The sequence below is a fragment of the Hippocampus zosterae genome, chromosome 17 (assembly GCF_025434085.1).
Source record: "Hippocampus zosterae strain Florida chromosome 17, ASM2543408v3, whole genome shotgun sequence".
NCBI classification, from domain to species: domain Eukaryota; kingdom Metazoa; phylum Chordata; class Actinopteri; order Syngnathiformes; family Syngnathidae; genus Hippocampus; species Hippocampus zosterae.
In genome coordinates this window covers 6,491,387-6,516,011 of record NC_067467.1, presented here as the reverse complement: position 1 = coordinate 6,516,011, position 24,625 = coordinate 6,491,387, and the positions used below count along the sequence as shown (strand labels likewise).

The 24,625-nt window shown below is 43.7% G+C and overlaps 2 protein-coding genes and 1 long non-coding RNA gene across 4 annotated transcripts in view; 2 read left to right on the top strand and 1 right to left on the bottom strand.

Moving 5' to 3' along the window:
* Positions 1-13,870, bottom strand: part of LOC127590157 (uncharacterized) — a 55,138-nt gene extending 41,268 nt beyond the window's left edge. Inside the window, exon 1 of the long non-coding RNA XR_007959555.1 lies at positions 13,719-13,870. This is a non-coding gene — a long non-coding RNA (uncharacterized LOC127590157). The remainder of the gene's footprint in view (positions 1-13,718) is intronic.
* Positions 4,098-10,838, top strand: LOC127589243 (fascin-2-like). Its single transcript, XM_052048323.1, has 5 exons — positions 4,098-5,379; positions 8,843-8,999; positions 9,699-9,820; positions 9,901-10,068; positions 10,153-10,838. The coding sequence occupies exons 1-5, from the start codon at positions 4,557-4,559 to the stop codon at positions 10,356-10,358; spliced, it is 1,476 nt and encodes a 491-aa protein (XP_051904283.1). The 5' UTR covers positions 4,098-4,556; the 3' UTR covers positions 10,359-10,838.
* A 1,803-nt stretch (positions 13,871-15,673) lies between the features above and the next one.
* Positions 15,674-23,219, top strand: LOC127590151 (transmembrane protein 235-like). Of its 2 annotated transcripts, XM_052049601.1 has the most exons (4): positions 15,678-16,105; positions 17,800-17,877; positions 19,348-19,485; positions 21,966-23,219. In XM_052049601.1, exons 1-4 carry the CDS (start codon positions 15,934-15,936, stop codon positions 22,184-22,186), a joined length of 609 nt encoding a protein of 202 aa, XP_051905561.1. In that variant the 5' UTR covers positions 15,678-15,933; the 3' UTR covers positions 22,187-23,219. The 2 variants fall into 2 exon arrangements, with proteins under 2 accessions (XP_051905562.1, XP_051905561.1); XM_052049602.1 differs by lacking the exon at positions 17,800-17,877 and having other exon boundaries at positions 15,674-16,105.
* The last annotated feature ends 1,406 nt before the right edge of the window (positions 23,220-24,625 follow it).

Here is a 24,625-nt window from a genome sequence, read left to right as displayed (position 1 = left end):
CACACGACCACAATCTTGAGAAGAACTGTCACTAAACTAATCCTTGGTGAAGGGTCAACAACCGACTATTAACTAGCATTTCAGTACACCCCGCCAAAGTATGCTGGGCAGAGTTCATGTGTAACCATGAAGTGGCCCAACCAACATGTGGAGACACGCCAGATGCGTTTGCGCATAAATTACCTCGAATGCAAGCGCACATCAGCCTGGACTTTGGAGCAGAGAGCAAGAGACAATTTTTTTTTTTTTTAAACCCGCAATTGGTCAAGCTGGTTTTCAACAACATTCTCTTTGCGGATAACGCGACTAAAATGTGAACGTGCAATTTCCCTGCGTCTCAACTGGCTTTCAACATCCGTACTTTGGCACTGCAGAGAAAAGCTCACTCAACACGGGGCTGCCGACAAGCCTCAGATTCTGAATTTATGGTTTTGAGAAGATGACTGGCAAGAAATGGTACGTCTGCGCTGAATCGAGTCTGATGGACGCGTGAAGGTCAAGATGGTGTGGCGAAATTCACCAAGTATGAATCACAGCAAATATCGAGGTTTCTGCCGATAAATCTGTATCATCGTTGTTTTTGGTATCGTTTTATGAAAGACGTTGACAGTCTTTGTTTTTTATTGAGTAAAAAGAAATTGTGACAGTTTTCATTGTCACTTTTTTTTTCTCTCCCAATATTGTGTCTTCACTCGCAAAGAAAGGGGAAGGGAGGAGCGAGGGAAGCGGGGGGTAGGGGAGGGGGTGTGGCTTTAACAAGTATGGCCGTTTCTTAAAACAAATGACAGCCAACAAAACAAATGTGCAATTACAAGCGAGAATTAAAAGGCATGACATTTACCAAGGCTCATTTATATGGCCAACCACGCTCGGCTCATCGGTAAAGTCCCAATTACGCCGGGTAGCGCGGCGGTGAGCGAGCAGACGCTGGGTTGATTCGGGATTGAGGCCGGACAAACACAGTAGAGGGCTGTGGCGTTAACGGTCCGAGGGAGGTTCATGGAGTAGATGAATGAGCACCTGGATTAATGAGGTCAGCGAGCAGCAAGCTGCTGAGGAAGGAGATTCCAAGCCAATGCGGCCATTTTATGCTTTACTTTTACTGCGCGTCTCATGGCCCGTTTTCCTTGGCCGGGTTTTAGAGGGGGCAACTGGAAGGTCCCAAAGAGCCACAGGAGACCAAAGAACGGACTTCTTTTATTTATTTTTTTGAAAGATAACCGAATGGGGGGCAATAACAGTTGGCGTGCCTATCATAGTGTCCTGGTGTGATTTTAAGAAACCGTTTGAAAGGGAAAAAAAAACCTCTTATTTTCTCGCAATGTAATAATTTCGAGACAGCTATTATATATAATTGGTTTCCGTCTGGAAATTAGCCTCATCGGAGTTGACAAAGGTACGCTTTCCAATGAGGGTGATGTCACGCCATTACATGCATCGTCGCGTTTGTAATTATTCAAAGCGCTCGCACCGTCGTCTTTTGCAATTATATCGAGTTCATTGTGCCATTTGACAACTTTGACTCTTCTTCGCAATGGAATAGTCATAAGGCGGTTGCTGGCCCTTTAAACGGAGCGCGCTAATAGATGCCGGGGAAAGGTGCTAATGGTTGACAACTTGAAAAATGGTCTTATCTGAGAAAGGCCCAGGACAGTTACAAATGAAATAATCGGACCGGGCACATTAATCCATGCTCATGCCCTCCGGGGGAGACCTCTGCTTTGTGTGAACATGTGTACAGACAGTGTGTATATGTACGTCTGTGTGTGTTTGCAAGTGACCAATGCCCCACCCCCACCCCTGTATGCTTCACTTTCAATCATTGTATTTGCCAGCGAAAAGTGTAGAATTTTCATTTTCTTATTTTTTAAGCAAAGTGTCCGATTTTTCTACAAATAAAGAGACAAAACCACTAAAAAAAGTATCCAACCCGTGTTCTACCACTTACTGTATCGTGTCCGCGGCCCCGCGTGACTTTGGGTGAGAGGCGCGGTACACCCTGGTGCGGTTGCCAATCAATCACAGAACAAGCGAAAAGACATTTGAGCCACAATTCGCAATCCGGCATCTAATGGCCACCGAGCACTACAATGCCACCGTAAAAATGATGTAAGGTTATTGCTCGGAAGGTTCCTGGAGTGCCAGGCGACCTCAACGCGCAAAGGAAGTGGGGGCAGCAGAAGGACAAGGCAAAGGCTGGCCTCATTAGCTGAATATTAACGTCATTGTCAGTTTGGGATAACGTGACACGAACCGCAGCGCGTCCGGCCAAAATGCTTCTTGTCAGCCCCCCCCCCCTCCCCCACCCCCTTGTACAAATGTTTAAATATTGTCCTCTTCATGGACAAATAGACCGGGAGTTATTATTCTCCATCTTTAAACGCAAACAAATTAAATCAGCTTTTGTTTTGTGTTCAACCAGACGAGGAACTCCCCGAAGAGCGATGAGAAAATGAAAAACATTCATCTTTTGGAAATGTTTTTTTTTCATTTGTCAGCAGTTCAGCCAATGCAGACATGCTGTGAAATCACTGTGACATATTTGTTGGTCAACACTGCCATCTGCAGCGCATGTGTTCACCCATCGTTCCATGCGTTCACACTGCCTCTTAATCCCGGCTTGCAATCCTTTTTGCTCGCTCTCTGCCCACTGTCAAGTTTTCTATCACTCCATATTGACCAAACCGGTCGAGGCGGATGGCCTCCGCAGTCCGCACCAAGGAAAATGAAAACTCGCTTAGACTACATCTTACGTGGGCAAAGCTACCTGCAACTAGGTGTGGAGTTAGAGAGAAAATACCCTTTGCTGTCGTATTCGTCAATTAATATCATCGAGCTTTGGGAGTTCATGTGAAGTGTCTTTATTTCGGCGACGGGGTACATCCGCAGCTGCAGAACAATGATTACACAATACCCTATCACTCCACAAATGCTCTATAAATACAAATAAATAAAACCAATAAAAACTGAAGTGAAATTGAAGAAGTATTGCAATGCTGCCATCCAGTGCACACAAGGGGTATCATGTTTACAAAATAGTCACTGTGGAGACAAAAAAAAAAGTGTCAATGACCCAATCATGCAATGATGGTGCTGTGAATGGGTGCAAAGAATGAGAATAAACATTTGCTACCGTTAGAACAAACATCATCTTTGTCCCGATTTAATTTCCATTTCAACGGCCTCATCACTCTCATTCTGAAGGCTAATGAAAAAATGCCCGTGTCGAACATTAATCAGCACTCAATGATGGCTGACAGATTCTGGGTTCTTATTTTATGTTACGGGTTACCGGGTAGCCCCCCAAGCACCGTGGGCGTGGCACCTGCTCTAAAATTAGCTCAGCAGTGATGGGACGTTGTGATTTCCTAGAATGTTGTCGAAATGATCGTGTTAAAAACCTCTTGCACAGATTTATCCGTTTACATGAAGTGTACGCAAGCGGTAGTTCTCCGTTTCAAAAACAACGGTGACCGCGGCTTTGGATGGGTTAGTACGCCAAAGATATCAATCATACGGCTCTCCTTGGCTTGCCATCAATCTCCCGCCCTGTGAGGAACCAGCAAAGAGTACAAAAGGCAGATCGCGCCCCGCCAAAAGGCTGTCCTCTGTGCGCACTGTGACAAAGGTCATCCACTGAGTCGCATCCGTTTATCATCAACCGATGGCTGACAGAAGTGCCGGGACGGGATTTCGTCGAATAAAAGTTGACAATGCGGCAAGGTGAAAGAAAGTGCGGCGGCAACGACGACAAATAGGCGAGGTGCGTGCATTCCGATATGTGCCATTCAAATTCTTCTTGGCTAAGCTCACAAACTAAAGACTTGGCATTCAGCCGGGCCGGGTAAACTTGCTGAAACGGCATGTGGCCGATAAAGAAACCATTGTATTAACTTTAAGGCCTTAATGCCTTATTAATAAGTCGTAGATATCGGAACAACTGAACAAAAAGGCGATGGCAGGAGACAGAAGCCATCAAGAGTAAGCACCTCTCCCCGTTGGACATTTTCCAATTAGGCTGCGGCTCGCCAGCAGGTCTAAGCAAGGATAATCCGACGGGGTTATGGCGCTGCAGGACCGACAAAGTGAACGACACCCAAAGGAAAACGAGTGCCGGGAAGTGCTCGCGAAGGACAAATGACGATGGCTGTGAAGAGAGGAGAGGAAATGAGAGAGGCGTAGTGCTTGAAGGTGCAGTGACGTTGTTGGCCTGAAGGGGGACGAAGAGTGAGAAGGGGAGATTTGCAGTTGGTGGAACCAGTATGTGACGTCAGCAGCTTGTTGGATTGAGGTGCTTTGTCCAGCTGATTTTAATCCGAACTCATTAAGGAACCGAGAGCGAGTGTCTGCGCAAGTGCTCCGGCGAGAGAAAGTGACAGCCGACCGAAGGCGTACTCGACAATCCATCGAGGGAGATAAGTAGACCCCATCTATGACTCAGAGACGGCGGGGGAACCGTTTTTGATATCCCCCGTTTTAAGCATCTTGCTGGGTTTTCTTTTCTTTCTGTTGTGCGTTCTTTGTCCTTGGAATTTCATCGCGTGACTTGGTCAAACATGCCCACAAACGGAATTAACAGAGCCCTCAAGCTCCAGTTTGGGCTCATCAACTACGAAAACCGCTACCTTACAGCAGAGGCCTTTGGCTTCAAGGTGAACGCTTCAGGCACCAGTATGAAGAAGAAGCAGATCTGGACCCTGGAGCAAGACGAACACGACGGCCAGGTGGTGTTCCTCCGCAGTCACTTGGGGCGTTACCTGGCTTCCGACAAAGACGGCAAGATCACATGCGGGGCTGAAAGTCCTGAACCAGAGTGCCGGTTCCTGATTGTGCCCCAGTCCGATGGTCGCTGGGCGCTGCAATCAGAACCTTATCTGCGTTACTTTGGAGGCTCAGCCGACTACCTGTCCTGCTTTGCCCAGGTGATTGCCGAGCAGGAGTTATGGGCCGTCCATTTGGCGCTACACCCGCAGGCCAGTCTGCTCAGCGTGGCGCGGAAACGCTACGCCCACCTGTCGGCCTCCGACGGAGAGATCTCGGTGGACAGCAACATCCCCTGGGGGGTGGACTCCTTGGTCACTTTGGTGTACCAGGAGGGCAAGTACAGCCTGAAAACCTGCGACAGCCGTTTTCTCAGCAATGACGGCAAACTGGTGAAGGAGAACACCAACGCCACGAGCTTCACTCTGGAGCTGAAATCCGGCAAGCTGGCCTTCAAGGACTGCGATGGCAAATATCTGACCCCCGTGGGTCCCACGGGAACTTTGCGATCTGGCCGATGTTCCAAGCCGGGGAAAGATGAGCTCTTTGACCTTGAGGAAAGTCACCCGCAAGTCGTTTTTCAAGCTGCCAATAAAAGATTTGTCTCCGTCAAGCAAGGTAAATCGACAAACGACACGTCGTTCCTGCCCGCCAGTCGAGAAAAACAACACGTAGCTGCTGCGACGCGATACCCGAAAATGAAATTCACACCATTTCGGCGGTACAGTGCTGCCAGCGACTCACTCTGCACTAAAGTCTTTCGATCATTTTTTAATGTGGGGTGAATGAATGTTTTTTTTCACCCCACTCTGAACTGTTTTTTTATAGAATGTTGGCTTTTATTACAATGTCAGTATAGGGCAAGTGGAGCATGAACCAAGCAAACAATCTGTGGGGGGTTCTTACAAAATTGTATTTCTATATCATAGTTGACGTTTCAAAGGTTTCACTGGATATGCTGGTTGAAGGAACATTATAGACTTGCAGCGCATTTTCACTTGACTATTATTTTCAAAAGTGGGGGATCCATACAAAAACATCTCAAGGCTCAATTATAAAATAAAACGAGTACGACAAAACAAAAGAGTGAAACTTTGATATTTATAATATACTCATCCCACGGTTAAAAAATAAAAAATAAAAATCAGATCCTTTGGTAATCTGAGTTCCAAGGGCCACAACCCCAAAACAAGAGCCTATTGTCTTGGTTGGCTTTTGCAAGCCCTTGCTGCCCGTGTTGTAGATGTAAGCTGCAGAAACTGCCCCAAGAACATGAAGTGTTCCACGCAGACACTAACAAAAACAAGCAGGGCGTTAATTCACTGAGAAATAAACCAAAAAGGTGTTTAATAGAAACATACACGTTATTTCTTTGCAAGATGTTAGCCAAAAATCTCCCACGGGGCCAACCCCCAAAACACCATTCGCATACATTCTGTTTAAGCTGCATTGTGTTCAAGTCTGCGTGAAAAAGCACAAGGGGTCTATTGACATGGCTGTAATTGCTCACACGCAGTACATAAAAATTTAAACACAAATCAGATGAAGGAAACGCAAACTAATGGGTAGATTTATGGATGTGACTGGTCATGAAAACATTTGCGCACTGCATTCGGGTTATTTTCCTCTGTATACATGATGGCGAACGTGCCCCAGACAATCCCCTAAATTTTGAAAACAACCTACGGCAGTGGAAACTAACGTTGAATGTTCCTCATGCCGCACAAGACGGAATACGAGAACCTTTCAGGAAAATGACGCTGGTATGTTCTGCTCCACCATATTTGTTCCACTGAACTCGGATGTTCGGCCCGAGCGAGAACTCTTGTGGCGATTGTACAAAAGGTATTTCTCACGGTGCTTCTTACAATTGATTTCACAGTCCACTTGGCTATAAATTTCACTTTCTCCCCGCTACTCGATATTTTTTTACGGACTGTGGTTAACGCAATGTAATTAAGGCTCGCCGTCCTGCCACACTCCGTTTTCAATTCGCCATTGAAGAGCAGTTGTGAGAGTTTTATGAAGATTAGAGAAAAGCAAACCAGACTGTCAGAATACAAACACAAATTATTTTTTTGGGCCGTCGTTTTCGTTGTCATTAAACCTTCGTCCGTCCATCCATGCCGTTTATCCTTACGGGGGTCGAGGTCATGTGTGGCCTAAACCAGCTGACTTGGGGCAAGAGGTCGGTGACACTCTGGACTGGTTGCCAGCCAATCAATCACGGGGGCTAATCTAACCCTGACAGTTGCATTACATGACTTAAAAAAAACAAACAAAAAACAAGCCAGTAACATCAAGACGCCATTTCGGATGATAGAAAGCCGAGTTTATCTTGTGCGCGTGCCCCTGAATGGTCGTCAGCCATACCGTGGAGGTAATCGTTGTAATGGGCTTTGTCATCTCTGCTGTGTCCTCATTGAAGATTACACCATGAGGAAATTATGCGGTGACAAAATTGTCCTCTACGGGTCAATAACCTAAACCTTGACGCGACTCGCTCTTCAGTCATCCATTGAGGAGGGGCTCTCAGTTCCGCAGAGCGGATCTACAACACGACAGTGCGGCCGCAACAAATAATTACAGCCGCGCCTTGTGAAATCAAGCTCGTATCAGCCTGCTCGATGTGATCTGATCGCATCTCCTGTAAAAATCACTCATGCAAATCACATGGAAGGGCGCCTTCCCTCGCAAGGTTTCTTCATACTCAATTACAACAACTGGGAGAATCGCTGAAGAGCATCTTAACCGGAGTAGATTTTAAGGTTGATGTTTCGATAACCCCTCCATTTAATTTATCGGGCCAAGACCGACAGTTTATAACGGTGGTGTTGGTCCTCGCGGCGGTTTCACATTTTTTTAAGAACAGGGCACTGAAAGCTGCTTAGTGGGCCCTGCAGCGAAGATTTGCATTTCACCACTCAAGGAATTACAGCAAGCGAATGAGCAGGAAGGGCGGAGGGGGGTGACTGTGGCGGATTAGGGTTGTAACAGGCTTAAGAGAGAGGTTGGAGGATATTTCTGTGGCATCTAATTTGACCTGCAGCAGACAACGTTCAGTTATACGCGTCTGTCAGTGTATTCCCCACCACCTGACACACCCAAGCAGACAGAGCTAATTCATGAGGCTTAAGCATATAACATTGGATTGGCTGCAAGTGAGGAAACACCCACCCCCACCTACTCCCAGGGCAATGGCTGACTGACAGGAATGTGTATTACTTACAGTTCCGTATTTTCCGCACTCAAAGGTGCAATGGATTATGAGGCGCACCTTCAATGAATGGCCCGTTTTGTCATTGTTTCATATATTGGACGCATTATAAGATGCAATCTACAATGTCTCCACTAGAGAGCTACGCTCAAGGAAATGCTAACAGAACGCGACACGACACTACACCCCGATTTATATGGCGACGATCAGATATCAATAAAACTTATTTAATAAAGCAGCGACCCAACAGCAAGTTATAACATCGACTCGTTAACGAACTCTCTTGCCGCTGCTCTATTTCCGTGTTCAACTGCGAAACCGATCGCCTTAGGTTTGAACTCTGCGTTGTCAGCATGTCTCTAGCAAGGAGCCATTTTGGGGTTGACATTTTACCGTAATGACCATACACAAGGCGCAATGGATTTTAAGGCGCTGCGAGCTTTTAAGAAAATGGAAGGCTTTCAGGTGCACCTTTTAGTGCGGAAAATACAGTAATAATTATCCTCAAAAACTAAAATTCCTGAACATATATGACCATTTGTACACGGTTCCAAATTAGAAGTCCCACTGACCAAAAATAAATAAATAAAACGTGGAACATTCTGTATCTGTAGCATGCTGTGCACTACTGGTGACACGATGACACGTTTTGTTTTTAATGCCTCTGCAAGACAAACGGCCTCTGCCAAGAATTTGCAAAAATCAATGAGCGAAAGATTGCCCACGGCTGAAAGAACAACTCACAGTCCAGGGTGCATCGGATGTGAATTTGGAGGCGATGTAGTCATGATCCTCAAGAAGAAGCAACACCTAGGCAGGTGTGAAACAGCAACACGATGGCCAATATTCTTTTCTTGATTCCAGGTGTGAGCATTTCAGCCAACCAGGATGCGGAGACGGACATGGAGACTTTCCAGATGGAAATTGACAAGAAGAGCAAAAAGTCCATGTTCAGGACAAACGGGGGATCCTACTGGACTCTTGTGACACACGGAGAGATCCAGTCCACTGCATCCGAAGCGTAAGTAGCTTTTGAGAGGTGCGTTTGTTTTCATTTTTGGAGCAGACTATTATATCACTGTGCAAAAAAAAAGCCACAGTTTTTTCGCGCGGTGATTACAATGCTGGCCCTTCACTTTTCCACCACGACCGCGTACATAGCAAAGAGTCAGATAAAGAAGATCCAAAGTTGTTACAAATAGTTTTGCATCAGGGAGTCAAAGATTTTCTGCGAATTCAACTTGACCGATCGTCACAGGTAACTCACATTTATTCAGCTGACAAAAGAAGTAGGAGTGACTGACTTGGCGAGCAGTCCAGATTGGGTGCCAGCTCCCCTGAACGAGTCAGATAGAAAATAAACGATTGGCCCTGACGGAACCATCTTAACACCTTTTGGATGAACAAAAACAAGAGTCCAACATCAAGGACCATAACAAACGTTCTTCTGGAAAGTACCAAATCGAGGTGAGAGGAGGGATGCCCATTTTTTTTTTTCAATGTGAGTTGCCGAAGCCAATGCCGACTTGGATGACTCCTCGACACCTTTAATTTCACTTCTCAACTCATTCACTCCCAAAGACGTTCTTAAACGTCTTTTCAGACTTGGTCCAGAATTGGCTGGTACTGAATGAGTTAAAGACGTTCAGAGTCAAATGAGGGAAGCTAGTTCATCTTCAGATGTTTGTGATTTTTTTTGTGCCCCCCCCCATATCTCCAGAGAGATCAATACAATGTTTGATATCGAGTGGCGGGGACACAGAGTGGCTCTCAAGGCCAGCAATGGCAAGTATGTGTGCACAAAGAAGAACGGGCAGCTCTCGGCAGTGAGCGATGCTGTAGGTAAGTGCTTTTATGAGTTTGGTTCAAACTAGATTGCGGGACGTCGAGATCTAACCGTATGCTATGTCCTGGTCTTGGAGGGGAGGATGAATTGTTCCTGATGAAGCTCATCAACCGACCCATGCTGATCCTCCGCGGGGAGAATGGCTTTGTGTGTCACCACAAGAACTCCAACACTCTCAATGCCAACCGATCGGTCTACGACATTTTCTCACTGCTATTCAACGACGGCGCCTACAACATTAAAAGTCAGTGTTGGCGGAAAAATCGACCGGACGATCGCTCGATCGCCACGGACGATTGTTTTTGAACCGGCTGTCGTGTTTTGGCAGGTGTGAATGGAAAATTCTGGTACGTCTCCAGTAATGGCCTCGTGTGCTCAGATGGCGAAAAAGCTGAAGATTTTTTCTTGGAGTTCCTGGAACACGGGCGGATAGCTATCAAAGGTTTCAACGGCAAGTACCTTCGAGGAGACCAGGGAGGCACGCTCATGGGCGATCGCACTTTAGTTGATGCATCTTCTCTTTGGGAGTACTAAAACCTCATCGAGTCTGTGTGTCCTAACGCGGTGCAAGACGATAATGAGATGAAGAAGCTGCTGCTGTCAGCTCACACAAAGTGGATTGGCTGGCTAACATTTTCATGCCATGTTTTATATCAGCAGCCAGACGCCCAATCGCATTTTTAAATTGAGACGTTTCGGAAGAGCTTTGCTTCCTCATTTTGTTGTTTCCTCTTTCAAATGACCACGTAATTGCCAATGTGAGCGCGAAAAGAAAAAAGAATAATCATAGCTCATCCAAATATGTTCTTTCAATCGAGGCCAGCAAAAGTACATCATGTCCAAGCAGACGCCCACAACGAAAACATCCTGATTACGAGTGCTGTCTAGTTCGTATTGAATGCCATCCAAATATTATTTGTAAAAGCCAAGTGATGAACCAATGCCATCGCAATATTGAAACAGACACGATTTTAGTTTCGCCGACCCTTGCATTAAAGTCCGCCCCCCACCCTTGTTTACAGTCCTTTATTTTTGCCCAATGCTTTTCATGAGTATGCTCCAAAGGCAAGGCGTGGCCCCCTAAACGTCACTCCGAGCAATTGGTCATGCCCCGTTGTTTTTAAAGACAGACGGGCAATTGCCAAAGGAGTTTTCATTTATTTTAATGGGCCATTTATAGCTTCCATAAAACACGGTATGACACAAATGAAGTGGACTTGCGCAAATGGACTGTATAGTTGTATTGCCGAGCGGTGTACAGTAAAGCAAACTTGGCGGTATCGTGGGGAGGGAGGGAGGGGGATGTGGGGCAAATACCAAACGTGCGGGACAAAGTTTGGGAAGAAATATCAAACAGCAACATATGAAATGAGGCAGAGGTAAAGCATTGCGTGTGTGTCTAGTGGATAAAGTTTCTGCATTGGGGCCTTATACTGCATTCCACGGTAAATCACTTTAGGGTTTTATGACTAATTAGAGCAGGTTAGGGATAGGCAGCGTTCGGGTGCTGATGAGGGAGAGTGTTTTCTCGTCGGCATGGGCGAAATTTGCATTTCATTGTTGAGGAATCACATCTCGAAGGAACTGAGGCGAAAAGGGAGTATACCGAACGCAATTTGGCGCCAACCAGAAGAGCCACTGTTGACCGAGTCGAGTTTGTGGTCTGAAGAAGACCGACATGACGTCCCGCTGTTATCGCAGACTCCCGATGGGGCGCCTCTCCGTTCGATGCAACAGCAGCGCCAAAAGGGTTGCTCAGAACATGCCGATGAAAAGTTAAAACAACAAATTCATCGTTCGCTTTTCCCCTGAGGAGATTCGAGAGATTTCGACAAGGGCCCATGCCGCACTGTGAGAGAGAGGTTGATTGTGTTGGGTAGACAATGGCGATCTCTGTGAATGCTAATAAGGATTGTGCATTCACAGTGGAGCATCGAATTTACAAAATCACAAATCGATCATTGCAGAGTTTCCTAACGCCTACAGTGACGACGCTCAAGGATGGTCAATAGCTTGCTAAAATCCAATCACCCCAAACCAATCAGAAATTCTGATCATTGTATAGCACTTTCAGATGTTCACGGCTTCGTAGTAGGTAAAAAAAAAAAAAAATTGCAAAAATGCATTTGTGAGTAGAGAGTGATATAATGGCACAACGGCAGCGTCCGTGAAGTGGAACACCGTTTTCATCTTCCCCTCCTGGAGTTGGCACTGTAGTTGAAAAGTGACACTCGAGGGCGTAGCGTTCAACAGATTCGATCACGGTGAACGCGTGCATTCATGTCCACGAGCAGACTGTCCATCAAACTATTTTCTTGGAATCAAGGTACCCAGAATAAAATCTAAATGTGTCTACGAACTATTTCTGGATGTCATTACTGCTCTCTACAGCTCTTTTTCCGGGGTGACAGACAATCCTCCGTAGGCCCTGTCTGTATGTGTGCAACCTTTTCTAAGATTTATATCCATTACATACACTGGGGGGCAGTGTGTGCCTTCTCGAGTTTAGTCAATTCACACACACACATACACAGTTTGGTTCCAAAGACTGAGACAAGCCTCCACCGCATGATTTCCAGCATCGTTGAGAATCTCAGCACGCTCACTGCCCTCCCACCCCCAAGCCCGGTCATCTGGCGCCACACAACTCCTCCTCACCGCTACCTCAAGTGCAAAACGATATCCTTACAAAATACTTTTGAAAGAAGGGCAAAAAGGTAGCCCTTGCACAACTCTTCACTGTTGAGAGAAACCTTTCTCCCAAGCCAAATTGTCAACTGGATTGTTGACTGGAGGCAAACAGCCATTCCGGCGCGTAAATCTTTTCGATCAACTCTCAAACTCAGCCCTGACATATTGACAGAGCACACAAGCGACAAATACGTCGACAACAGGCAGAGCGGTGTGGAAGCGGATGCACTGAGGGGATTTGAACGTCCTTGAAACGGCTGCGGTTTTAAATTTATACGGTAAAGCCAAAAAATACGCACCATGGACAAATTGAATGCAAGAATCGTGACAAAGTGCAACCTCAAAGGTCACCCCAATGCATCAGCATTCAACACAACACTTCCCATTGGGGTTAATTTTTTTTTTTGGGGGGGGGGCGTAATTGCTTTAGAGTCCAATCATGAATCGCCACTGTCAACATTTATAAAGGAATTTTTTGGACAAGTATAAGCAGAAGTGAAGAAAAAAATAATCCAACCATTGTTGGGCCGAGCCGCAGATTTCTTGACTGTGATGATAAAGTCATCGATTACCAACGAGGCGAGGGAACGACTCCGGCAAATTTGGGCGTATTCGCGATGGCCGGATGTTTTAGAAGGATGAACCTGATCATCCGGTCTGGGGTGTGTCGAGAAGAAATGATCTGCTCGGAAAATGATAGGAGACCAACAAATATAAATAGCAATCTGTTCAATTTCTACAGTCTCCAATCCCGAATGCCTGCGGTCAACAACGAGTCGGACCGAGCGGAAAACATAATGATTGCGGCGTTAAGGAAATCAAGTGCCAATTCGGCAGCTCCCGAATCATTTGATGCTGACTGAAATGGGGTCCGGTCATCTGCCATCACATATTATATGACAATACAAGGCGTGCTTTTTCCAAGAATTTTGTTCGATTTGCAGATTTCTATGCTATCATGAAGAAACAACTCCAAAAACAAAACACTCCGACCGTTTTTTCTCCTCTTACAGCACTTTATTTTTATTTTTTTAATGAAATTGCCTGCACTGTAATAAGCATAAAAAATATTTATATGCTTTTCTCAACCTCCTAAAAATACCATATTATTACTTTTCATTTGATTACAATTTTAACTAAATAACACATACTCTCTTCTTTTCTTTCTTTTTTTTTTAAATACAAACAAAAAATAGATTTTACCTTGGGTGGCACTGGCAGCCATTAACAGCACCACTCCCAACAGCCACCAGGACCTCTCTTTGCATGGCATTCAAAGGTTGTTCAAAGGTCATGTTGTTCTCTGGTATCAGCGCCACAAGGAGCCTTGACTGGCAGCTTAAAAGAGGTTGACATCAGGGACCTAGGGCATAACATCAAGGGCACAAAAATGTGAACAGTTGTGAATAGACTTTTTTTTTTCAGCAGTTTTAGTTCGAAAACCGCAAATTGGCCCGGGTTAAATTTACAAGAACAAAAAAGGAGCCGTGCAGGTCTAGTTTCTTGTTTTTGTTTGCTTGCTAAAATGGTAAAACCCAAGCATGTGATTTGTGCAGAAGAATATACGGCTCAGTCAAACCCAGAATTTGGAAGCCAGCTTAAAATGGAGGATAAATCATGCATGACTCCCAAATTAAACAAGGAGCTGTTGCTCGTGTTGCGTCCGCCAGACCTAACCTGCCAAGATGAAGAAAGTTTATTTTAAAAGACCCGCTATGGGTGAGGAATCAGGACACAGCTCGAGAAAACCTCCCGTCATTTCACTGTCTATGTGCACCGCAGTGTGCTTAATTGCAGCATCGCCATCTTTTTCCCTCTTCCCCCAGAGTGCAGCATTTCTCTCCTGTTTGCAAGTCCATGTTTGAGTGACTGGTCATAGGGCCACAATTTTCTAAACGCCAACACGCTGACTGGCAAAAAGCTTGCTCCTTTGTCTTTTTTTTCTTTAACAGGATTAACACTTTCGTTCACAGCAGAATGCATATTTCCTAAAACAACTCTTCTCTTTTTTCTCCACACCACTCTTCTTCAAAAGTGAGAAAGCAGCATGAGAAAACCATTTGGCAGGGAAGGTTTTCATTTCCCTGCATGAGCTCCATAAGAAATACATTTGAATGGGTTCAAAATATCCTCAAGTAATGGCCCGGTTGTTCTGAAAATGTCTCTTCTCTCACTGAGGAACACTTCTTTGGATAAGTGGTCGGAACTTATGAGTTCAAAACACGCACACAAAAGATTGTAATGGTCTCCAAAGGCACTGGCACTGCTCATTAGGCGGATGTCTTCCTTTTGGAAGGGAAAACAAATAAGACTTTCTCTTTCCTCCTGCTCACATCAATACAAGATCCTTGGGCTTTTGTTGTAAAATACTGATTTAAAAGGTGCATTTAAGTTACCCCGCAACTGGAGACGTGTTTGTTCAATTCCTCCCGCTCACTTTCCTCTCCCAACAATTGACTTCCTCTTACTCCCTTACTTTCTACATTGGGAGTCAATATACACAACGTCACTTAGGTGAAAAGACACTACTTTGGTACTGCTACATTGTTTCATGTTAAAAATCTGCACTCACCTCATAGATTATCAGAGTTCCGCCAATTGACATGTAGTTTAATTGTGATGTGCATTATTTACACTATTTACTCCTCTTTTCACTTGCTCGTACAAAGCAGTGTTACACCATCCTTTGCCTTAGCTTTGTCTCGGGAAAACAAAAACAACAGAAATAAGACTATGTACATATATAACAAACAAGTGGACCGGGTGCGTGCGTTACAAAAAACACAAAACCTACCGGTACATTGACTAATCAAGGTGGTGAGTTTTGGAAACCGAAAACGACTTGGCAAGCTACGTCACCGTTGGCATGTATAACGGGTAAAAAAAAAAGTGTGATTAAAAAGCACTATGATGGGTGTATGGTGGGGTTTGCTTCGTTTATATTAGTCACGTCATATCGCAAGGAAGCCGTTTCAAGAAACACTCCGTTTTCAACAACGATTACGTTTGAATTGTTAGATGGCGTACATCGAAACCGGAAGCGGGAGGTACAAAAATAAATGACACTACTAAACCATACATAGACTTATATTTTGAAATGCAGAGCCGGAAGCGAGTTTTCTTTTTTCGGAGCACTTGACAAGTCTCTACCCATGCGCTTGTTCACCCTGCCTGCGGGTGAATCACCCGTCAGTGTCTTCATCACTTACACAAGCATCTCCAGTTGTTATCTTTTAGCGGAGAAAGTGACCATAAAGTATTATTTTCTTTCGAATATTCTGCGATAAACTCAAGAGCGATCGAGACGGACTAACAGTGATATAAGGAACGGGCGGTGTGGAGAGCTTCTACGCGTTTGATTTTTTTTTAAACAAATGCAGAAAATGTGCTGAGTATTAGAATAATTGTCATCTTCGCGATGGGGTACGAGTTGGTGGTCCTCTCTGCCGGCTGTTCGGGTTTGCTCAGCTTTTGCTTCCTCGCCGTTTCAATCGGAACTGATTATTGGTACATTATCGATGTGAATAAACCTAACTACACTGACTCCGCGGAGCTGAGTTCCTACTCTGGACTGTGGAGAATTAATGAAGGTACGTGCACGTATTGATTGCTGCAATAAAGCATGTCAGAAAAAAACCCCACCTTCTTTTAAAGTTTTTAAAAATAGCAGTTTTTGTATTGGGGGTTGCTTTAATGTAAATCCTTGATTTGGTTTTGATCGGAAAGAAAACAGTTGAATTGTGATCAGTACTTGGATGCAAGACCAAAGCCCCTGTGAGGGAAAGATGGCCAGACTCAGACAAATACAGAATGTTGGAGTCAGGAGGGGCATCTACCTTAAAAACAGGATGTCAATCCCCCCCTCCTACCCCAAAAAACTCGTGTCTTATATGTGTAGGATGGGGGCAGTGTACAACAGTGGCTTTTCAAATATTGTTTTTGATCAAAATAAGGCACAGCTAAAGACGAAAACAAACAATGGAAAATCACTAATCTCGCCTTACAGGTCCTCCTCAATTGTGCGAACGCCACAGGAATCCTAGTAAGAAATTGCCAACACAACTACAAAATGAAATGGGCTGCAAAAACTTCATTGTGGTTGAGAGCGTTACCAGAAAACGTGTCAAGTGCCAACTGCGACCCGAGTGAGGACAAGCGGTTTAGAAAGTGAATGAGTGAATATCATGACGACAACCTTGAATGCAGGGTTTTTGTTTCTTTTAAATGGACATCACTTTGTACAGCGCTTTTCATCCTTCATGAATTCGAAGCACACCGAAGAAGCAGACACTTTGTCGTGAAAATGCAAGCCCATACACACACTCATCACACAGCATCGAGAAAAATCAGGCGCTAAGTGTCTCGCTCCAGGATACGGTCTATCGACGTTATGATCTGTGTCTCCATGTCGCAACCTTCAGGTTAAAAGACAGCCATTTTATCATCCAAGCCAAGCCTTTTAAGGAGCCATACTTTTTTTTTCCTCCACAAATTGTGGACAATCGGAGAAATATAAACGATATTTTAAAAAATGACACTTGTCAATGAGTGCAGCAAACACCAACTTTACTGAACATTCACGCTGCAGCTCTGCTTTCCGTTTAAGTCTGACACGATGGAGCTTCCACGTGGGCAGTCACTTGAAAGTGGCATCGCTTCACCAAGTCTAGCTGCTAAGTCATGAGCAGAGAAATCCAGTGTCGGGGGCGGTATCATGTGAATTCGATCTTAGGTCACAGTCCGGTAAAATTCATATATCTCACTTGTGGATGCACGAAAATAAATGGCCATAGAGCAAAATATATATTAATTATTATTTATTTCTTGGTTGGTTGTTCAATTTCATACAGTCACACCCAATCAATGGGTGGCTCGAGACGCCAAGCATTTGCACACAAGCCATTAAAAAGTCAATTATTCATCATCATTATGTCGATATCGGATTCATTTTGTTAAAATATGCGATGCCCAATAATGTTTGGGATCGCTGGCTTTTCGGACAAAATTTCAGGAGAACATTCTGTCACCTTTCACCTTGAAAGCTTTTTTCACACCGCAACTGAAGTTCACTAACAAGGAGCTGAAATTCACAATAGGTGCTTGAACCATGAATCGACGTCATCAAGGTCGCCTTAAACGTACAAAAATCTGTTTTGTTTTTTTCTCCCCTGGGCAATGTTCTTCGTAATGATAGCGATTGAAGCCATTGAAGCAATATCATTTGCTGCGTTGGGCTCTCACAATCGCTGATGCGATAAATGCATTCTCCTTGGAACATTTTCAGGGTCAAACAAGAGTTCGATCATCCCTTCCTTTACGGCAAACATGTCCGCCCTGTCTGAAGTGGAGAGGCACCTTCTCAGTGAGTGCTCATGTTTCTTTTTTGTTTGTTTTCAATTTTTTTGTTGGCAAGCAGACAAAATGGAGGGAGGGGGGGGGGGGGGAGAAATACAAAATTCTGTCACTAAAAACGTGCAAGGGTTTGTTCGAGGGCCAGTTACCCTGTTATGACTGGATGGACAGCAATCTCAAAGAAGTGAAAACTATTCAATATGATGATGAGAATAGAATATACAGTGTTCAAAAATTTTCAATTTGTCAAGTATCTTTTTGTGGACATAAAAAAAAAGTACAATTTAAGCCCTTCATCCACATGCTGTAGTTTGCAGAGCAAATTGAATGAAATTATGTAAAGGAAAGAAAACATATCATCATCCTCCAAACTGGTCATTTTTTGTTTTCTCATGAAAAACTGAACCCAATCCTTATTATATTTATGAACAAGTACATTTCTGGTGTAGACTTGAATTATGTTTTTTGCGAAAGATGTAGCTGATTTTAGCAGAGGTGGCCAACATCCCAAGGGATATTTTTTATTTATGATTTTAATAGGGCGGCCCGGTAGTCCAGTGGTTAGCACGTCGGCTTCACAGTGCAGAGGTACCGGGTTCGATTCCAGCTCCGGCCTCCCTGTGTGGAGTTTGCATGTTCTCCCCGGGCCTGCGTGGGTTTTCTCCGGGTGCTCCGGTTTCCTCCCACATTCCAAAAACATGCGTGGCAGGCTGATTGAACACTCTACATTGTCCCTAGGTGTGAGTGTGAGCGTGGATGGTTGTTCTTCTATGTGTGCCCTGCGATTGGCTGGCAACCGATTCAGGGTGTCCCCCGCCTACTGCCCGGAGACAGCTGGGATAGGCTCCAGCACCCCCCGCGACCCTAGTGAGGATCAAGCGGTTAGGAAGATGAATGAATGAATGAATGAATGATTTTAAGATCCAAGAGACTGCATTTATTTTTTTTATTTGTTTGCCGCTCCTATTAACATCTCCTTATTTATTTTTCTGCTGTATTTTCATGGTGACTGAGTAAATCTGATGAGAACGCCAGAGGCACCAAATAATGTGGCCCAGCCCCTCTCAATTTACCGTACTGCTCTACTTAGCTCCCCCTGCTGGAAGTGGTCAGTCACTGCCGACATTTGGCCTTGATTCAAGTGAACTGTAATGACAAAAAATCATTTCAGATGTGAGCTTGTTCATTCCCCTCCTCACCAATCACAGTAGCGCACAACTACTTTTGTGGAAACCAGCACAAAACTACTGACTATAAACCGAAATGCCACAAAAGACATTCAAAGCAGAGCTCTCACCCTCGCACTCCCATCAGAGGTAATTAAATGAAAGAGTGGGTGACTGGACCATTGAAATCACATTTTCTGCTTCGAGCGTTCATATTGTGTCTATTATTAGCATTAAAAAAAACAGCCCGATGATTCAGATTGCACACCGAGAGCAAATTGGACTCCCGTGCTGTTGTGATTGTGTGTTTTCAGAGCTGCACAAGGCGGTGGTCATCATATTGCCACTGGGCTTGGTGCTGCTGGTGTTTGGTTGGATTTTCGGGCTCGTCAGTTCGTTGGCCTGCAGCCCGAAGCTACTGACCGGAACTGCATTCTACTTTCTCATCTGCAGTACGTCCACACGCCAGATTCGTTTTTCTTCTCTTCTGAGCCAGCGTTAGCACTGTAATGCATGGGCTGAGGCGAATGCTTCTACACGTGAAGAACCTTCACAATCCACCATCGGCGCTGCACTACGGTGTCATTTTCTTTTTTTTCTCCTTGAGGCGGTTGCAAGAGTCTCGTTTCAGCCCTGTCAATACCCCCCCACTAAAGTCTGTACGTTCTACAGGCAGAGTGAACGTGAACAAGTGGCGTATATTCAGGTTGACTGAGGCATTGAGTCACTAAATCACTTTGGCAACAGCGCGATCTGTGTTTGCAAACACTAAACACGGCAACTGGACTTGACTTATTGCATGCCGGTTTCATTTTAATACATCCAAGTATATTTCGGTTGACATGATAATCGAAATCTCCATCCGTGTGTTTAGTTGTTGTTTTTTTTTTTTCCTATAGCGCTTGCCCCTTTTTGGATTGCAGGTGAGCTAGCGTTTATCTCAGCTGACTTGAAGTGGTTTCCGTGCAATAGCAGAGCAAATATACATCGCAACAATTCACGCTCTCATTCACAACGATAATCGTGTTATATTGCTGGATTGAGCAAACATAGGTTTTTATATACGTATATATATATAGAGAGAGAGATCACCCAAATTGCATTTATTTATTTATTCATTTGTAATCAGCATCGCTAAAATTTGTATTTATTTATGTATTTATTTATTTATTTATTTATTCATAAGTGTCTTGACAAATTTGAGTTAATCACTAAAAGTGATCACCCAGCCCTGCTCAGACTATTCAAAATAAATATCTTTGATGAAAGGATTGGCTCTTGCTGGGGGGCCCTATGGCTCGACTGGAGGAAAAGCAAAATCGGAACAACAAAACACGGTAACGAGGACTGCCGTGCTGCTAAATGGTCATATAATAATGAGTTTCCCACAGCAATCAACCATTTTTTTTCTTTCTTTCTTCTGGCAAGGCTTCATGCGGCGGCGGAGTAGGATGGTATAGACACTGTTCAGAAAGGAACTCAAGAGAAATGGCTGTTGGGAGGGAGAGAGGGAATGACTGCACATAGATGCACAAATCAGTCAGAGAGAGAAGCTTTTTTCACTTGGCCATCTTCCGGCGCACAAACACTTCATTTCATACAAAGCACCCATTTGCCTGTGCTCTGCACATCTCGAACAGCGTGCACCAAAAAGACTGCAAGCCTTTTCACCCTTTCATGCACCATGAATTATAACTTGTAACCTTGATAACATGTCCCCGAAAGGGTTCAAATTTGGTAAGGATCGCTTGATTGGGTTTACTAATATAGTCATGAAAAACCTTATATCTATTGTGTCCGTTGTTGTCGGAATCTGTTTTTTTATCCGGGCTCCAAAGCTCTTTGAAAGTATTTCTGAGTCATTGTAGCCTTCGTCACCAAGACCGTTTCGTTTTGCAAGTCGAGGCAGCCTTGAGTCTCGTACTTGGTGAAAATTAATTTCATAGATGTCAGTAGCCCCCGGGATGAAGAAATTGCATGAAGGTATTTTGAAAGGGAATTGAAAAAAAAAAATAGAAAAACATCTTAAACTGAAGGAGCTGCATTAGAATCTGACCGCAATCAAATTTTGCTTTCTATCTCCTTCAGAGAGGCCATAATCATCGCTTTCCTTGATTTTTATAATTTAATCAAGAAGCACGCGCTACATCAGAATGATTTGCCTACAACTCCACTGCACATGAAATAGCCCCCTAATGGCAAATTGAAAAGAATAGTTTTAACTCTGCATTCAAGCCAACCTTCATTTGTCACGCAAGACAATTGAGCCATCAAAAGAGGTCAGAGACAATATTACGCTGATAAACGACAGACTTAATGGAAAAGCTAATCACTCATATAATGAATGCGGCACTTTTTGTTTTGCATTAGCCTGCAATTGAGGACAGATAGGCTTAATATGTTTTTTGTTTTGTTTTGTTTTTCAAGAAAGGGTAATCATAGGCTAATTGCTATTTGGCAAACTGTGAATAATCAATGCAAAATGAGAAGAAAAAAACAAGTTTTTTTTATTTATATTCATCCAACTGGGATCCAACTGTTTGCTGTCCTGGAGGATTCGTCAAGAATGCTGTTCAAGGCATGGACGAATCACCCCGGCTTGTTTCTGACATTTAAAACCAGTGTAATGATTCACAGATCCCTCTAGATGGCGCTTTGGATTTTAGATCAGCGCAGCTTTTTTTTATATAATTATACCTTTATTAGTCTCGCAATGGAGAAATTCCCAATTCACAGCATTTTATGTAGCAGGAAAGGATTGGGGGTTGAATATTGTCTTATCACACCAATTAGTAGGGTGGGAACATGTGAAGAGGTGATTTTTCACACTAAAAAAAAAAAAAAAAAAAGAATGAAGTGCAAATTGGCAGGGGTTTATTGTACGGAATGCAGTGTACTGTTGAGTCCCATCGTTCATGTGTCATCTGTCCAGGTCTCTTCACCGTGACTGGGGTAAGCCTCTACATCGAATACTCCAACAAGGCCATGGAGGAGTTCCAGCGCGTCGTGGACCCAAAAGAGCTCGCTTATGTGAAGGTGTCATTCGGTTGGTCCTTCACCATGACTTGGATCTCCTTCGCTTTGGAGCTGGCTGCCGGCCTGCTTCTACTGCTGGCTGCTAAGATCACCCAAATGAGAGGACGCTACGACTGAGGCATCGCCGTCACTTTGTGAATGTCAAAAGTCTGCGGGGATTGCAGTTGACCTTTTGTTAAGTCACAACCCCCTAAAAAAAGGCACAAACACAATCCATTCATCCTTCTCAAGGTGGAGCCTAATAACCCCGGACTGGTTGCCAGCCAATCAAACAAGTTGTGCCTCTCCCTAAGAATGCACACAACCCCGACCTCAGAACTGAAAGGCAGATCACCCACTAGGCCACCGTACTGTGTAGAATAAAATTTTGACCACATTTTTATTTATTTGAACCTTTTTTTAATTATATTATTATATTTATATTTTATATTTTTTTATATATTATTTTTTTTAATAGTTCAGCTTCCAAAACCCCAGACTAACCCAGACAAATTGCAAGCTGCTGATAAAGCACTGCGCACCCTTCTGCCTTCTGTTTCAGTCTAAAATGTCATTTTTTTTCCCCACCCCCAAAATTTGATAATGCTCCTCCAGGGAGTGCAGACAATGTCAGTTTCCAGAGCTTGATGCTAGCAACGGTTACCAAGGCGGAATGGGTCTTAGCGAAAGGTCAATAACTGTAAGAAAAAAAAAATGCTACAAAAGCCTACTTTATTCTATGTGACTATGGTGCATAAAGTTCAATTCTTTTTGTCATTTTAATGTATTTGTTTTTTTACATTTAATCATGTATATATATATATACTGTACATATCACTGTACAATCAATTCAGCTCTACCATATTGTTCACCACACACCAATCCAAGTTAATTATATCAGCAGGCCAAAACATGAAAGGTAACAGTCGTAACTAAACAAATGAGATTTGATGAAGCATTGTTGCACTTCAGTCAAAATGTCACTGGAGACAAGTCGTGTTATGAGTTTGTGTCATGTACAGTATTAATCGGGTCGCAACGTCAACAGGTAGAGCTCAGTGCACCATGGGAAATCACCGCGTGAATCGAGGTCTAATCAAGCCCGAGTCAACCCGAACAATAAGATGTGGAAAGCTGCAGGATTGAAAAGTGCAAGATTGGTTCCTATTAATGCTCTAAAATCATCATTATTAGAGGCAATAATTATGGGCTGAGGACGGACCCCTGTGGGATATCACGGTTTATTTCTCATTCAGCATTGAATACTGTTTTGGCTGGTTAAAAAAAAAAATAATAATAATAATAAATCTGTACTTACCAAAAGTGCAAACAACATGTTTTTTGGCAGCTTCCTGGTGTGTTTAACGGCAAATGCAGAAACCTCTGTTCACTTTGCATTTATGTTGTGATAACGTTGTAACTTAACATAGTTATTGAAATAGATTGTTACATGTTTATTCTCAGTCTTTCAGATTGGTTAAAGTTATGTATTTATTTGTTTGTTTGTTTGTTTGCAAAATGTGTTTACATTTTTCTGTAACGCTACAAAACTAAAGAAACAACATCAGGGAAGGCTTCGAATCCAAAGCCTTTTCTTTCACCGTTCTTGGCCACATATCACAGCTACAAAGGTGAATACGATACAGCCATAAACGTAGAGGAAAAAAATCATGGTCAAAATATTTACAAGTAACTCACATTTCTTGGTGTTTAATGTCAAGTACAAGAACTTATTTGAAGTGTAACATGAGAAAATTACGGGTCAAGTGGTCAATGATGTGTGTAGTCGGTGATAAATAAAATCTGAAGTCAAACTAAATAATTTTTCTTGTTTGTTAGTTTTTTTTCCTGGAGATGAAGATATGAACAGGCACCTGTGGAGTACTACTGACTGAGTTTGTTTATTTTTTTATTTATACATTCTTACAATCCTGACAGATTATTTGATTTGGAAACAAAAATGTACTGAAAGTAGTCGCTGATGGTGGAGTGGTACACTCACCTGCCTTTTGTGCAGGTTTTTTGGGGGGAGGGTATGGGAGGGCTGTTTGTCCCTCTTTGTGCCCTGTGACTGATTGACGACCAGTTCAGTGTGTAGTCTGCCTTCTGCCCAAAGTCAGCTGGGATAGGCTGCAGCTACTCCCCGCGATTCTGTTCATGATAAGCGGTGTTGAAAATGGATGCATGTACTGGAAGTGCAAGAATGTGTAGAAAGAAAATGAATTGACAGCGATCCCGACCTTTTTCTGCATCATCTTAAGACATTTACCGAGGCGCCTCGCTGACTGTCGAATCGAGCTGGCGAGCAGCTGCTGGGCAACACTTTCGACTGCATCTAAGGGCATGACAGAAAGCACCAACAGGGGAGTTTGTGAGCGAGCAGTTGTTAGTTTGGTTCAGAAAAACATCAGTTGGGAGTTTGCAACGAGGAATTAGTGGAGCTTGAAGAAAAAAAAAAGATCCAATGATGATGGTCCACACATTGGCCCTTATGAAACGTCACTTGTGATTTTTCATTCCTCCGAATGTGAGAATGTATTTCCACATGGGTGACGAAGATGAAACCATTTATTAAAT